Source organism: Leucoraja erinacea, chromosome 1 (genome assembly GCF_028641065.1).
Source record: "Leucoraja erinacea ecotype New England chromosome 1, Leri_hhj_1, whole genome shotgun sequence".
Taxonomy (NCBI): Eukaryota; Metazoa; Chordata; class Chondrichthyes; order Rajiformes; family Rajidae; genus Leucoraja; species Leucoraja erinaceus.
In genome coordinates, this window is record NC_073377.1 from 33,929,948 (window position 1) to 33,946,455 (window position 16,508).

Here is a 16,508-nt window from a genome sequence, read left to right on the forward strand (position 1 = left end):
GCATAGGTAACCTGCAAACAACTGTTCCATAGATTGTTGAAATACTTCAATGGCAGAGCTTATGCCCACAGAAATCTGTATTGTGAAGAAATCTGTATCGCCCGAATGGTGTGCAGAAGGTGGTTAACTTGAAGGAGTTGTGTTCCAGCGAAATCTGCCAGAATGAACTATTGGCATCTAGTACAGTGAATGCAGTTGTCTCAGCCATCTGCGCAGCAAACTCGTCCACAGTGCGTATGGGATAGTGAGGTCGTTTAATGATTGTGTTTAAGTCCTTAGGGTTGATTTAGTCAATGGTTTTGTACTGACATTTAATTCTTTAAGAAGGAGGATGTAGATCAGTGTCACCCATGTTATGAGTCATACTTTGTAGCTCCGCCCACTAGTTTAACAGAAAGCTTCTCAGCCCTTTCTCCTTCAGTCTTGAGTTACTTATTAAGATGAAGTTACCTCTGCTGTAACTTTGGATCTTAATCACTGTGTGTGACCTAAGTTTTTCCAACAGCAGAAGCTTGACAGTTGGGTTCCCCAATCACTTCCTGAGAGAAAGATGGCTGATTTACCTCCCATCTGCAGAATTAGATGATATGTTTGCAAGGTACCAGAAACTTTGTGGATGATGGTTATATGTCCGAGAATATATATATTATATATATATATATATATATATATATATATATGGACAATGCTTATATATATCTTAGAGAATAGGCCTTGTTTTCTTTATATTTAGACAAAAGTGCTGGAGAGACTCAGCGGGTGAGGTAGCATCTATGGAGTGAAGGAAATAGGCAATGTTTCGGGCTGAAACCCTTCTTCAGACTGTATCAGACTTTATATGTATTAGCTTTCTTTCTCTGATGATTCTTTTCAGATAGAAAAGTAGCATCTTTCTAATGGCATAATAGGAAACTCTTCATCAAGTCCGAGGCGAAACAATCTTCATCAAGGAGAACTCTGTCTGAACCAGCTGAAGGACATCAGAGCATTAATTTTCCAAAGTAGCAGGAAAATAGCCCAATAGTATGCTTCAGACCTTGGTGAAGGGAGGGTGAGCTGCTGTTTCCCTGCGAAATGCCATATACGTTCCTGGTTCTGCAAAATAATTTGAGTTGAGTTTTGAGTTGAGTTTAGTTTATTGTCACATGTACCAAGGTATAGTGAAAAGCCTTTGTTGCATGCTAACCAGTCAGCTGAAAGACAATGCATGATTACAATTAGCCATCCGCAGTGTACAGATACATGATAAATTGGAATTACGTGCATAACGTTTAGTGGAAGGTAAAGTCCGATCAAAGATAGTCTGTGGGTCTCCAATGAGTTAGTAGCTCAGGGCGGGTCTCTAGTTGTTAGTATAGGATGATTCAGTTGCCTGATAACAGCTGGGAAGAAACTATCCCTGAAACTGGACGTGTGAATGTTCACTTGGCTTACTCTGATTTCCGCAATAGTTATTGAACAACATTTTACCACTTCATCCAGTAATAAGCAGCTATCACAGTTGCTATAACAAGTCTTCTCCCATTAACCCAAACAATGGAAGAATGTCAGAGTTAAAGAGTAATTTCCTTTAAGAAAATTAAAACTCAGATCTTTACACAGGAAATCAACAGTTTTGGTGGTTCCAATTGATTTTCTAAATTAGTTAATTAAAATCCTTCTTTCATCAATGAACCCTGCCTGGTTCCTAGGTCGCAATAACATTTCAAAGGTTTCAAGGTCTTTTATTGTCACATGTACCAATTAAGGTACAGTGATATTCGTATCACCATACAGCCATACTAAAATAAAAGCAACAAGACACACAACTACATAAAAGTTAACATAAACATCCTCCACAGCAGATTCCTCACTGTAATGGAAGGCAATAAAATCTAATCTTCTTCCTTCATTTTTCTGCTGTGGTCGGGGCAGTCGAACCAACCACAATCGGAGCGATCGAAGCTCCCGCAGCCAGCGGTCGAAGTCCCCGCGTCGGGGCGATCGAAGCTCCCGCGTCGGGGCAGTTAAAGCTCCCGCGGCTTGGAGCTCCCGAAGTTGGTCTCTAATCAGAGTTTGCGAGCTCCATGGTGTTAAAGTCCGCAGGCTCCCGCGTTGGAGCTCTGAGGTCGATCCCTGGCAAAGGGATCGCGAGCTCAACGATGGTAAGTCCAGCAGGCTCCGGTGGTTGGAGTTCTCGAAGTCAGTCCCCCCCCACATAAAACGAGCTAAAGAACACTAAAAATATACATTTACAACATCCTAAAAAAACAACAAAGAAGGAAGGGACTGACAGACTGTTGGCGAGGTAGTCATTGCTGATGCCAACAGAGACATATTGAGATTTGTGAATGATTATTGAAATTGATACTTCAGCTACTATTTACTTGATCAACACCTCTGAGGCAGCCTTGTTCGGCTGGAAAATATGACAAAGCAAAGGATTTTGTATGTATGTGGTTGGGGATGGGGCAATTGGAGTGGTGGAGAGAAGGGGTGGAAAGGGATGGCGAAGGGACATTGATAAAACTACGTCACGACGCAGTAAATTGCAGAAAGTCACAAAACTAACACTGAAATATTAAAAATTGGTCACACAGCAATGCAATCTGAAAGGATCAGCTAATATTGTGCAATTACTGCTCAACATATTGCCCCAGTTTAAGATCAAACCTTTCATTGAATTTCAGATTCCATTATTTAGTTATTATTCTGAGCATACTTATTTATTGGGGAGCCAAAGGAAGCAGACCACCTGAAAATTAAATGGCCGCATTCTAAAAAGACTTAGTTGCCATGGCACAACTCCTCTGATGCACGTTAATTTAAAAAGACATTTACAAAGATTGGCGAGACTACTGGCTACACTATATTCTGTTCAGTTAATGTTTCTTCTGTGTTTCCAATTGACTGTGCAAAAATATCTTGATGGCATTACAAAAGGCTCAGGGACGTTAATGGAGCTTGATGTAGTAATGAGTTGCTTTTAATACCTAATGTGAAGGGGTTAGGATAATTGAAGACCTTATTAGTCATTTTGATGGATCTTTGAAATGACATATTCACTGTGCAGAAAGTGAAGTGGATCTGACACCTCAATATAAACTGTCAGAAGATATACTAATGACTAAGGTAAGGCCAGATTTAGAGGTTGTTCTGCAGGAACTATTTTTTTAAGGTTGCCAATTTAAAGAGACAGTTTTTTTTATGTTGGACAAAAGCTGTAATTATGAACTATCAAAAGCGTTATCTACATGAAATCATCATCACAAACCCACTTTTCTCAACAAAGCTTCCAACCCGAAGTTTTGTTTTTCACCCCAACTCTTCAAAACGCATTTTCTTTTAGAATGTGTGAAACCAGATGACAGGCATCTGCAACCTATTCAGATCAGGAGGATTTCACACTAACCCAATCATTTCCTCATTCCTCCATCACTCACAATTTTCTTCACCATCCTTCACCACGACTTTATTCATGTAGCCTGCACAGAGCACACTGCCCCGACTGTGCAATTATTTGCAGTTATGCAAGATTATTTCCTTATCGTGTATCTGTACATTGTGAATGGCTCGATTGTAATTATGTATTGTCTTTCCGCTAACTGGATAGCACGCAACAAAAGCTTTTCACTGCACCTCAGTACATGTGACAATAAACTAAACTAAATTAAACCAAGAATCATCGAAAAACTGTTTCTTAGCCACATAAGTTTAATGGCCAAACTTCACACTGCCTCATCTTAGAGCTGTCACCGACCCTCCTAGAGTTGGAAGAGCAACGTTGATTAGAAAGTTTAAGGGCCTGTCCTACTTACGCAACTTTTTTGGCGACTGCCAGCACCCGTCATAGGTCATTGCAGGTCGGCGAAGATTTTCAACATATTGAAAATTCAGCGGCGACCAGAAAGACGCTGCAACTCTTTGGGCGACTGAGGAGACAACTCACGACCATACAGGCGACACCCTGGTGACATGTTGCGGGGTGAAGCCTGTATGGTTGTGAGTAGTCGCCCAAAGAGTCGTACCTTGTTCTGGTCGCCGCTGGATTTTCAACAATAATTCCTGGAATTATTTTTTTTAATAAACCATTTTTATTTATTTATTTTAATGAAACATTTGCATGATGGCAATAGGGCATAATTGCAATCATGCGTACAATATGCATGCCATTCTCTCATTGACGATTAATACACCACATGCCAATTTGAAATGCTGACACTTCACTGTGTGGGATGATTGACTCTGATACCCTGCAAATAACCAACTAAAAGCGATTAGAGAACAATGGCCTAGTGTATTAGCCATGCCCTAATGGCTGTGTGAAAGGGTCAGAGCAGCATCCCACCAAAAGCATTTAAGTCGGCAGCTCATTGTTGCAATCTATAGTAGTGAAGACTGGACACCGCTGAACAGGAAGTAAATGCACTACCAGGGACTAGTGGGAGAATCTAGGACCAGCAGTCATAGCCTCAGAATAAAAGGACATTCCTTCAGGAAGAAGAAGAAGAGGAAAAATGTCTTTAGTCAGAGGGTGGTGAATCTGTGGAATTCATTGCCACAGAAGGCCATGGAGGCCAATGATATTTTTAAGGCAGAGATAGATAGATTCTTGATTAGTAATGGTATCAAGGGTGTCATAACAGTAACAAGATCAGTCCTAGTCAGCATGGATTTACGAAGGGGATATCATCCTTGACTAGGATCTTCTGGAATTTTTTGAGGATGTAACTAGGAAAATGGACAAGGGAGAGCCAGTGGATGTAGTGTACCTGGACTTTCAGAAAGCCTTTGATAAGGGGCCACATAGGAGATTAGTGAGCAAAATTAGAGCACATGGATACTGACATGAAAATATTTGGCAGACAAGAAACAAAGAGTAGGTATTAACGGGTCCCTTTCAGAATGGCAGGCAGTGACTAGTGGGGTACAGCAAGGCTCGGTGCTGGGACCGCAGCTATTTACAATATACATTAATGACTTAGATGAAGGGATTAAAAGTAACATAAGCAAATTTGCAGGTGACACAAAGCTGGGTGGCAGTGTGAACTGTGAGGAGGATGCTATGAGGATGCAGGGTGACTTGGACAGGTTGGGTGAGTTGGCAGATGCCTGGTAGATGCGGTTTAATGTGGATAAATGTGAGGTTATCCACTTAGATGGCAATAACAGAAAGGCAGATTATTATCTGAATGGTGCCAAATTAGGAAAAGGGGAAGTACAATGGGGGGTCCTTGTTCATCAGTCACTGAAAGCAAGCATGCAGGTACAGCAGGCAGTGAAGAAAGCTAATGGCATGTTGGCTTTCATAACAAGAGGAGTTGAGAATAGGAGCAAAGAGGTCCTTCTGCAGTTGTGCAGGGCCCTAGTGAGATCACACCTGAATTATTGTGTGCAGTTTTTGGTCTCCAAATGTGAAGGACATTCTTGCTATTGAGAGAATGCAGCGTAGGTTCACAAGGTTAATTCCCGGGATGGCGGGTCTGTCATATATCAGATGAATGGAGTGACTGGGCCTGTATACACTGGAATTTAGAAGGATGAGAGGAGATCTTATTGAAACATTATTGGACACGCTAGAGGCAGGAAACATGTTCCCAATGTTGGGTGGGTTCAGAACCAAGGGCCACAGTTTAAGAATAAGGGGTAGGCCATTTAGAACAGAGATGAGGAAAAACATTTTCAGAGTTGTGAATCTGTGGAATTCTCTGCCTCAGAATGGCAGTGGAGGCTAATTCTCTGGATGCTTTCAAGAGAGAGTTAGATAGAGCTCTTAAATATAGCGAATTCAGGGGATATGGGGAGACAGCAGAAACGGGGTAGTGATTGTGGATGATCAGCCATGATCTCAGTGAATGGCGGTGCTGGCTCGAAAAGCCGAATGCCTATTCCTGCACCTATTATCTATTGTCTAAGGCAGGAGAATGCAGTTAAGAGGGAAAGATAGATCAGCCATAGAGTAGACTTGATCAGCTGAATAGCCTAATTCTGCTCCTATCACTTATGAATTTATGACTGAGACCTGTCTGGCTGTTGGGGTGTGGGAGAGAAAGGGCTGACTAAGGCTGAGGTTCAATTAGTAATCAGGTAAGTGGTGGTGCATCAATCAGTTAAGAGATCGGGGCAAAGTTGGTAATGGTCTGTAAATTGGATGTGATTAGAGCAGAGTGGTGGTTTGGTGGGTTAATTCAGTCATGGATCTTGTGGGGTTTACTCGGTCATAACCTTGAAGATGGTTTCTTGGTGGATGGGCCAAAGTCCATTGTAGAATCTGTGAGAAGCATGTTTACAGATCTGGTGTGATGATGATGCTGCAAGTAAGAATTTAATTGTTCTGTTTTTACTACCTATGACAATTAAACACTCTTGACCCTCTTAACAGAATTGGTGGGAGATCAACGAGTAGGAAATTGGGGCTTGAGCAAGTCAAAGATGTTGGAACATCAGTGGGCAGGGATGAAGGTCCAGGTGAGATGAGAGGACCCCAAGGGTAATAATGTCCCATTGACCCAGTTCCACACTGTGAAACGTAGTTGTTACAGAATAAAAGCAAGGACAATCACTTTGGGACAAGGGACTATCAGTTACCCAGCTAATGCTCTGAAAGGAGTGTTGTATTGAGTATGACATAATTTGAAGTGGTTCTGATGAGAAAACCACATCAGATGCACAAGCATACTTGATGTCAAGTCCAGTTAGGTTTATTATCATATGCACAACTATGTTGAGGTGTAGGTACAATGAAAATTTTGCTTGCAGCAATATCATTGCCAAATGAACTCTGCAGGAATATCTGTCTTTTCACTCCTTGGTAAGTATACTTTTAGTCACTTAGCAAATAAATAAATAGCAATAAAAATCCTTGCAGAATTAATTTAATGTTAATTGTCTACATGAAGTGATACATACTCAAATTTGAAACATTTGAGAGAAATCTTGATCGTTTGAAGGGGATTTTCTTAGCTGCAATTTTTATTTCTTCAATTGTTGCAAGATTCAAGAATAAGAAATAAATCACACATTATTTTTCGTTACCAAAATGAGTATTTAGCATCCCAGACTTTAGACTTTAGCGATACAGTTTGGAAACAAGTCAATTAACCTCCAAACCTGTACACATTTGTAGTGTGAGGGGAAACCGGAGCACCAAGGGAAAATCCACATGGTCACAGGGGGAATGTACATATTCCGGTCAGACAGTGCCCATAGTTGTGTTCGAAACCGGGTCTCTAGCACTGTCAGGCAGCAAATCTACTGCTGTGCCAATGTGCCACCCCTACCAAAGCAGAATTAAAGTTTGGATGATGGGTTGCAGAACCAAAACAAAGACTGTTTCCACAGGAGCCACCTGACCTTGCAGGTAGATCGGTGGTGAAGAAAGCTTTTGGTATGATGGCCTTCATCAGTCAGAGTATAGAAGTTGTGATGTTATGCTACAATTATAAAGGGTGTTGCTGAGGCTGCACTTTGAGTAGTGTATTCAGTTGCAGCCACCCTGCTTTTGGAAATATGTAATTCAGCTGGAAAAAGTGCAGAAAAGATTTACAAGGCTATAGGAGAGGTTCAGACTTTATTCCTTGGAGCACAGGAGACAGAGGGGTGATTTTATAGATGCATAACATAATGGGGGTATAGATAGGGTGAATGCACTGTCTTTACCAGGGTAGGGATTCAACAACTAGAGGGCATAGGCTTACATTGAGAGAGAAAATATTTAATAGGAACCTGAGGGTCAACTTTTTTTTCATACAGAGGGTGTAGGTGCATGGAACAAGCTGCCAAAGGATGTAGCTCAGGCAATGGAAGACATTTGGACAGGCACATGGATAGGAAATGTTCAGGCAAATGGGACTAGCTTGGTTGGTATGGACAAATTGACCTCAAAATGTTGATTCTTTGCTGTGTGACTCTGACACTATGATTTGTTGAGTTTTTACACCATTTTCTTTTTCATTTCCGGATTGGGCTGATCAGTATTTGTGTAGAGAAGTATAATATTGCATACCGTGTGTGACTGGCTCAGTAATACACTGTGTGATTGATATCCTAATTTCAGCTTGTGTGCTTTTATTTTACTGTTTATATGTAAGTGAAAAAATTCTGTTTATCTACCATAACTTCAACAATAATGCTAATGTTAAATTAAGGCACTCCAGTATATCCCAAAGAGCTACATTCTCTTCAGTTCAGCAGCCTGTCCTTTCTTTTCCCCCCAACAGGATGTGCATTTGTGAAATTTTCCACACATGCAGAAGCCCAGGCAGCTATCAACGCCTTACACGGTAGCCAGACGATGCCAGTAAGTACAATCAGAGAGATTAATTTCTTTTAACTTTTTACATTTTTTGACGAGTGCCAAAGCAATTTAAAAGAAACATAAAAAATAGTCTGCCATTCTGCTAATGACAAGTCATCAAGCACATGAGGATATTCACGTTTATTCTTTCAAAATTATATATGAATTTGCATTGCCATCAGCAATGCATTCTAAAGAGGATACTGCATCTTATTTTAATGGCCATGTCTGTCTGGAGCGAGAGTTTTAACTGATTTGCGATCATTCCCATAATCGTTGACATTCATGTATTTTTTGGCCTGTGCGGTGGCTGAGCATGGAGACATCTCCAGACTGGTGTTTCGGTTTAGATTTTACATGTGAGAATGTCCCTGGAACCCATCCATGCTCAGTGGCAAAGCCACCACTGTGATGAAACAGTGCACTCAGTCTGGACTGTTAAGTAGACAGCAGGGATGGAACTTGTGATAAAGATTGAACCGCTCATTATAAATTGCATTAATCACCGTAACTGAATTTCATTACAAAGGAATTTGGTAACCAGAGAACTTTCCAAAATAGATTTTTTCAAGTATAATTGAAAGTAAGTAAATTGATTTTACAAAGGGGACCTTTCGCAGAAGTATTCTGCACAAGCTTCAGATATGTCTTCAATTCTATCGTCATGTGTTTTCACTGCAGTTAATTTTATTTTGCAAATTTCACATGAACTGTGGGATTTGTTTTGGCCATGTTCTGGCAAAGGAATGCAATGCAAGAGAGGAATGGATCTGTTATTCTTTAAAAGTTATAATTTTGCAATTGTGATGAAAGGCACATGAGTGGGACAGAATATGTTCGGGTTGTATTACAACATGTACTAATTCCCCTCTGCTCACAAATCTGGCAGAAAAGTTGCCAATTGGATGTGTTGGCAAAACTGAAACCAACTTAAATGAAGCAACTTGAAGAAGCTTTTGTGAAGAATTGAAAGAGAGATCGAACTGAAATAGATAATGACCAGTGAGATTGAACACTTTAAACATTAGACGAATGTCTAGATAATCAACCAATAAACCAAGAAGGTTATTCCAACTCATACTCTGTACTGCTGCAATTTACCAGGGATACATTGGAAATGTGAACGGAACAATTCTGAATGTCAACTTGTGTTTTGAAAGGTTACAAGCTTGGGCCCCTCACTTGGTTCTGTATAGCTTTGAATGTAGCCTCTTTGCATTGCCAGTTGTGCTATCCTTCAGGTTAAATGTTAAATCTAATCAGGTAGATTTTAAAGCTGTCTTAGAAAGACACAAAAGGCAGAGACACCGTTATTACAGTGAAATAAGATGCTAGGCATTCACTTCCTTTCATCTTTCTAATATATTGAAGCTAAAAAAGATCTGTTTTTAAAGTATTGAAAGTGAAGAAACATAGAAACATAGAAAATAGGTGCAGGAGTAGGCCATTCGGCCCTTCGAGCCTGCACCGCCATTCAATATGATCATGGCTGATCATCCAACTCGGTATCCCATGCCTGCCTTCTCTCCATACCTCCTGATTCCTTTAGCCAAAAGGGTCACATCTAATTCCCTCTTAAATATAGCCAATGAACTGGCCTCAACTACATTCTGTGGCAGAGAATTCCACAGATTCACCACTCTCTGTTTAAAAAATGATTTTCTCATCTCGGTCCTAAAAGACATCCCTCTATTATCCTTAAACTGTGACCCCTTGTTCTGAACTTCCCCAACATCGGGAACAATCTTCCTGCATCTAGCCTGTCCAACCCCTTAAGAATTTTGTAAGTTTCTATAAGATCCCCCCCTCAATCTTCTAAATTCTAGCGAGTACAAGCCGTGTCTATCCAGTCTTTCTTCATATGAAAGTCCTGCCATCTCAGGAATCAGCCTGGTGAACCTTTTCTGTAATCCTTCTCTGTAAAAAGAGAGGCTGAATATAAAGAAAAAGGGATGCTGGACTGTGTAGAGATAGACCTTGACAGAGTCATCGCAACAGAACACAACATATTTCTTGGCTTTAGACACAATATATGCATCTGATTGAACCTTGTTTTGGAAGAGTAAGGGAATCGAAAGATATGGAGATTGGAAGGGGAGGGGGAAGCAGATATTTTGTAAAGTTTCAACTTTCAACGCACTGAACAGTGAAACAGCTTTGAACAAACACATCACCAACTCTCCCTCCTTTTGCATATGTTCTGGTACTGTTCACGCCTTGATTGGGTATGTTTAGTTATGCAGATCATGTGGAGAAAAATGCTAATACCACTTGAGAGGATAGATCACCTGATTACAGTGTTTAAAGTTCTATGATTCTTGCCTGCTCCTGAGTGACCGAGAAGGAATGGATTTCAGTGCAATTATCGGGATGTTCCATATAGTGGAATTAAAATGAGCAGATAAGGCAGCATCCTGAACAAAAGTATAAACAGAGGAACTGGTTGTCGGCGTGTAATTACATCTGATGACAGAGTTTGGGGAAGCTGCTGAAATAGACAAATTGCTGTCATCAGAAGTGGCTTTGTATTTGTTAAAAGGCTAAAATCGAAAAATGAAACGCATTAGTGGGTCTGCCCCATGAACAGAGAGGAGAATAGATGAGGCGAATGCACAAAGTCTTTTACCAAGAGTAGAGGAATCAAGAACCAGAGGACACAGGCTTAAGGTGAGAGTGGCAAGATGAACCTGAGGGGCAAAATGTCCACTCAAAGGGTGGTGAGTATACGGAACGAATTACCTGAAGAGGTAGTTGAGACAAGTAATATCAATCCAATCTAATTAATTTTAATTAAATTCTTTAACCATAGAAAATATCAAAGGGAAATTAATATGAATTTGCAAAAGAAGGAAAAAGAAAAGAAAAGGTAATGATTCTGTACGATTCAATTCAGATTCTGTAAGTTGGAGTTCATACCTCTACCACATTTAAAAATGTTCTGCTCCTTCCTTTCTATCAATATATTTTAAATAAGAAAACCATTTCAACCCATCCAACCATCCCTTACAGCATCACTGGCTGCAATTGACGAGTTACATTAAATTATGATCTATTGTGCATGCTGGGTTTGCACCTATTAGGAAACTACACAGACAGATTTCAATTTGTCCCCCACAGCTGGGGAGAAAGGAGAATTTCATTCCAACAAGCTAGATTGAATTCAAACCCAAGTCCCAAGATAACAAATAATGTTCTTACCCGCTGCAAGAGTTGTTGTTCCCGGCTCGCTTTATTTTGTAAAATTGCAGTCTGTTTTCAGATATTGAGCTGCATCTCAATCAACAGACAGACTCAAACTCAGATGAACAGGTCAGTTTAAGACTGGAAAAAGTAAAGTGCAAATGTTTCCAAGCTGTTTTCAACAATTTTACCAAAATGATTGTGAGCTCAGAATCAGTCTTTTTGTTGTTGGTTAATTTATGTTTATATTGGTTGTTCCAAGTGCAAATGATGACCAGATTTATTGAGTGCAGTTTATCATTGTCCGGTCACTTTTCTGTTTCTTTGTATTTCATTACCGCATGGATTGGCACTGGAACACAGTTTGTAGAACGGGTGTCTCACAACATCAATTCTTGGCTCCAATGATGTCTGTGTGGAGTTTGCAGTTTCTTCCTGGGATGCTTCATGGAAGGGAGCATAGGGTGATGGTGGAAGGTTGATTCTCGGACTGGAGGTCTGTGATTAGTGGTGACCTCGGGGTTCGGTGCTGGGTCCATTGCTGTTTGTCGTCTACAGTGTATCAATGATTTGGATGAGAATGTCTAAGGTGTGAATAGTAAATTTGCAGATGACACTAAAGAGGGTGATATTGTAGATAGCGAAGATGGTTATCAAAAATTGCAGTGGTATCTTGATCGGTTAGGCAGGTGGATTGAGGAATGGTTAATGGAGTTTAATATGGATAAGTGCAAGGTATTGGATTTTAGGAAGTCCAACTAGGGCAGGTTCTATACAGTGAATGGCAGGCCTCTGGGAGTGTTGTAGAGCAAAGGGATCGAGGAGTGGAGGTACATAAATCCCTTGAAAGTAGTGCTAAGGTATAAAGGGTGGTCAAGAAGTTATTTTGGCGCATTGACCTTCATTAGTCAGAGCATTGAATATAGCAGTTGGGAGATTATATTACAGTTGTACATGACATTGGTGAGGCCACATTTGGAATATTGCATTCCGTTTTGGGCACCCTGTTATAGGAAAGATATTATTCAGCTGGAAAGGGTACAGTGAAGATTGACAAGGATATTGCCAGAACTCCCGGACCTAAGCTCTAGGGAGAGGTTGAGCAGTCTAGGACTTTATTCCTTTGAGTGCAGAAGGATGAGGGGTGATCATATAGAGGTATTTAATATTATGAGAGGATAGATAGGGTAAATACACAGAGACTAAAGCCCCACTGTCCCACTGTATGAGGTAATTCAAGAGTTCTCCCGCGTTTTCCCCTGATTCGAACTCGGCGAATGTCCGTAGCGGGTCCGTAGGAGTTTGTGGATGTCTCGTAGCAGCTCGTAATGCTAACGGTAGGTACCCGGGACATCCAGTAAACTCGTGACGCTTTTTCATCCGTGTAAAAAATGTCCACGAGTAAATAAATACTCTTGATGAAAAAAATTGTTTATTTTTACTCGTACGAGCCTCTACGAGACATCCACAAACTGCTACGGACCCGCTACGGACATTCTCCGAGTTCGAATCGGGGAAAATTCGGGAGAACTCTTGAATTACCTCATACAGTAGGACAGGGGCTTTACTCGGAGTAGGTGAATCAAAAACCAGAGGACATAGGTTTAAGGTGAGGGGGGAAAGATTTAATAGTGATCTGAGGGGCAACATTTTTACACAAAGGGTGGTAGGCATATGGAATGAGCAACCAGAAGAGGTAGTTAATGTAGGTCTATTGCAATGTTTAAAAGAACAATGGAACATATACATGGATAGGGTAGGTTTAAAGGGCTATGGGTCAAATGCAGGCAGGTGGGGCTAGTGTAGATGGGACATATTGGTCGGTGTGGGCAAGTTGGGCCGAAGGGCCTGGGACCTGGGCAGCATGATTCCTGGAACCAGTCACGACTCCCATTCATCGGCAAAGTCTAACTATTGTCCTCCATGGAATATCTCAAGCTGCCGTTGCATGTTAGTATTCTCTATGTTAGTATTCGGGAGGAGGAGCCATCTTGGAGAACGGCTGCTAACCAGCAGCCGTCCGTTTAATTCACTTTTTTTTTGCAGTTTTAGTGAGTCCTGTGCCTTGTCTGTGGGAGATATTACTTTTAAATGTGGGGGGTAGGGGGTAACAACATTTCTAGGTCCCTACCTGGTTGGTGGGGCAGCTTTTTCTCCGGGCTGCCCCGTCGACCCGTCCTCGTGGCCTACCAGCGGGCGTGGAGTGCCGTTTCCTGGCGGGGACCGCCCAGCACCTCGGCTTCGGTGGCGGCACAGCGCTGGAGCGTTGGAGCGCTATCGCGGAGCGGAGCGGGCGATGCCTTGCCTGGGTCGCCGCGCTGGATAGACGCGCTGGTGCTCCGGTGAGCTGTGACCGCCGAGATCAACACCTCCGGGCTGCGGGTCTGCGGAGCGGCGCCAACTCTAACATCGGGAGCCTGGGAGCTCCAAACCGGCGCGGCCTTGTCGGCTTCGGAAGCCGCAATCCCCAGTTAGGAAGAGGCCGTTCCAGGTGGCCCAGCCGCTGAGAGGACTCTCCCGACTCCGGGGCAATAGCACCCAGCCAGAACGGCCAGGAACATCGGGCCTCCGTGGAGGCAATAGCGGTGGCCTCAATAGGCCTGACTTTGGGAGAACTGGAGTTGGGGGCTGGACATTGTGCCTTCCCCCACAGTGGTAACCATTGTGGGGGGGATGATTTTTTTTTTTTTTTATTTTTTTTTTGTGTGTAAGTTAATATGTTAGTCTGTGTCCAAGATGGCTGTCGGAAGGGAGAATGGACGCTGGCGTGGTTTAGCTACCGCTGCTCTCTCTTCACATTGTGTTTTTGACTTTTTGTCTTTGGAGCGATTTCTGTCTTTAATTTGTGTACTGGTGATGTCCTTATTATTTATTTTACTCCGACTATATGTTTTTTCTCTCTTGTTAATTTCTGTAAGGTGTCCTTGAGACTTTTAAAGGCGCCCGCAAATAAAATTTATTATTATTATTATTATTATTATTATTATTATTATTATTATTATTACACTGATCTCAGTGTGGTGAATACTAATATGCAAAGGCATTTTGAGATTAAGGTGGAGGAGGTGTTTGGGATTCTTGAAGAGCATTAAGGTAGATCCTTCCGCAGGGCCTGATGGGATATATCCCAGGTTATTGAGAGACAAAAGAGAGGAGATTGTGGGAGCCGTGACGAAGATCTTTGCATCCTCTCTGGCTGCAGGCATGGTCTCGGGGGACTGCTGAGTAGCTGATGTTGATCCTCCTTTTAAGAAGGAAAGTGGAGAGAATCCAATGAATTATAGGCTAGTGAACCTTACATCAGTGGTAGGGAAGCTATTGGAGAAGATTCTTCAGGATAGGATTAATTCTCATTTGGAAGGGAATGGGTTAATTAGGGACAGTGGTGGTTGAGGCAGACATGACAGTGGCATTTAAGAGACATTTGCATAGACATATGGATATGCAGGTGGGTTAGTGGGCAGGTGCTATAGACCTGCACGGGAAGGTAGATGCTCCCGCCCCCATGAGTCTCGCGCAGATGGGCTCATCAGCCTGGGAAGGCAGTCCATCTAGGAGAGGGAAAACTCTGATTTAAAACCTCCACTGCCTTGTGGCCATATCCAGTCATGGAAAAGGCTCCAGGAGTAAACCTCAAGAAAATCTGGAGTCGGAGACCCTAGGGCAGTTCGTCGTTGTCTACAACCTCACTCTGGCAGCTCCTGCGACGGCGCTGGTACCAAACTGTAACGGCCCTGCTGTTCCTTTGGATCGATCAGCGACGTGGAGAAGGGGGACATGCTGCATGGGCAACAGCCTGCCCTCCATATGACATCGCCCAGGCTTGCATCCGACCGGAATGCATCACCCATGGTCAGTCATGACCGAGGGGGGGGGGGGGGGGGGGGGGGGGCTACTACAAGGTGGGTTATGGATTATGTACAGACAGGTAAACAGTTTGTCTTGGCATCATGTTTGGTGCCGACATTATCGGCCACAGGGTGTGTTCTTGTGTTGTTCTGCTCTATGTTCTATGATTTAAAAAAGGGAGGGTATTTCAGCTCATCTCAGAGACTGCCAGTTCAGAGAACAATCCCATCCCCCCCACTAATTATTCCTCCAACTGTTCTTCCCCTTTCTCATCAACACTTCCCAGAATCTACTATTCGTCTACATATTAGAGGCAATATGCAGTGACTGATCACCTACCATTTCCCAGATCTTTGTGATGCAGGGGAAAAAACAGATCACCCGGGAGAAATACATTTATTCTCTATGAAACTATACATACTCCAAACAGACAGTGCCAGAGGTGTGGATTGAACTCGTATTACTGGAGCTATGTGGTAGCAGCTCTATTAGCTACATTGCTATATCATCTGAGCAGGGCAGTTTTCTTCATTTTGTTTATTTATTCCTCACTGTATATATTTTCCTTCTCTATATTTTCATCAACGTTCCACTATTTCCCAACCTATCTTCTTACCATCGAATTTTCAGCCCAAGATAGACACAAAATGCTGGAGTAACTCAGCGGGATAGGCAGCATCTCTGGAGGGAAGGAATGGGTGATGTTTCGGGTCGTGACCCTTCTTCAGACTGAGAGTTTGAGGAGAGGGAGACACAAAGAATTGAAGGGTGCGGTGTGCGACCCAAAATGTCACCCATTCCTTCTCTCCAGAGATGCTGCATGTCCCGCTGAGTTACTCCAGCATTTTGTGTCTATCTTTGGTGTAAACCAGCATCTGCAGTTTCTTCCTACACATAAATATCAACCCATTTCATCCACGATGTAAGGGTCTGAACAGAATGATTCCTTTTGGTTTTTAAATCATATTTTCTGCATGGTTTCTAAGTAATCATTTCTTCTACTCTTTCCATTCTTGGCTGAAACTTTTACATTGATATCTATGGTATTTCCACGCTTTGAACAGAACACAGAATACTGGACCCACTCTTTGGCACCTTGCCATGTCTCATTATCACAAAGTTTAAATACCTGTCATCACACATAAAAATGCCCAAAACACTGCAAAATGTAATCAATCAACTGGTTACTTCTGAAGGAGAGAGA

The 16,508-nt window shown here is 42.1% G+C and overlaps 1 protein-coding gene across 7 annotated transcripts in view; it reads left to right on the plus strand.

Moving 5' to 3' along the window:
• celf4 (CUGBP, Elav-like family member 4) overlaps nt 1-16,508 on the plus strand; it is a 1,152,430-nt gene that overhangs the window by 847,953 nt on the left and 287,969 nt on the right. For all 7 annotated transcript variants that reach the window (XM_055632378.1, XM_055632399.1, XM_055632405.1 and 4 more), the window contains exon 5: nt 8,199-8,278. In XM_055632378.1, coding sequence (XP_055488353.1) covers nt 8,199-8,278 — 80 coding nt within the window. The remainder of the gene's footprint in view (nt 1-8,198; nt 8,279-16,508) is intronic.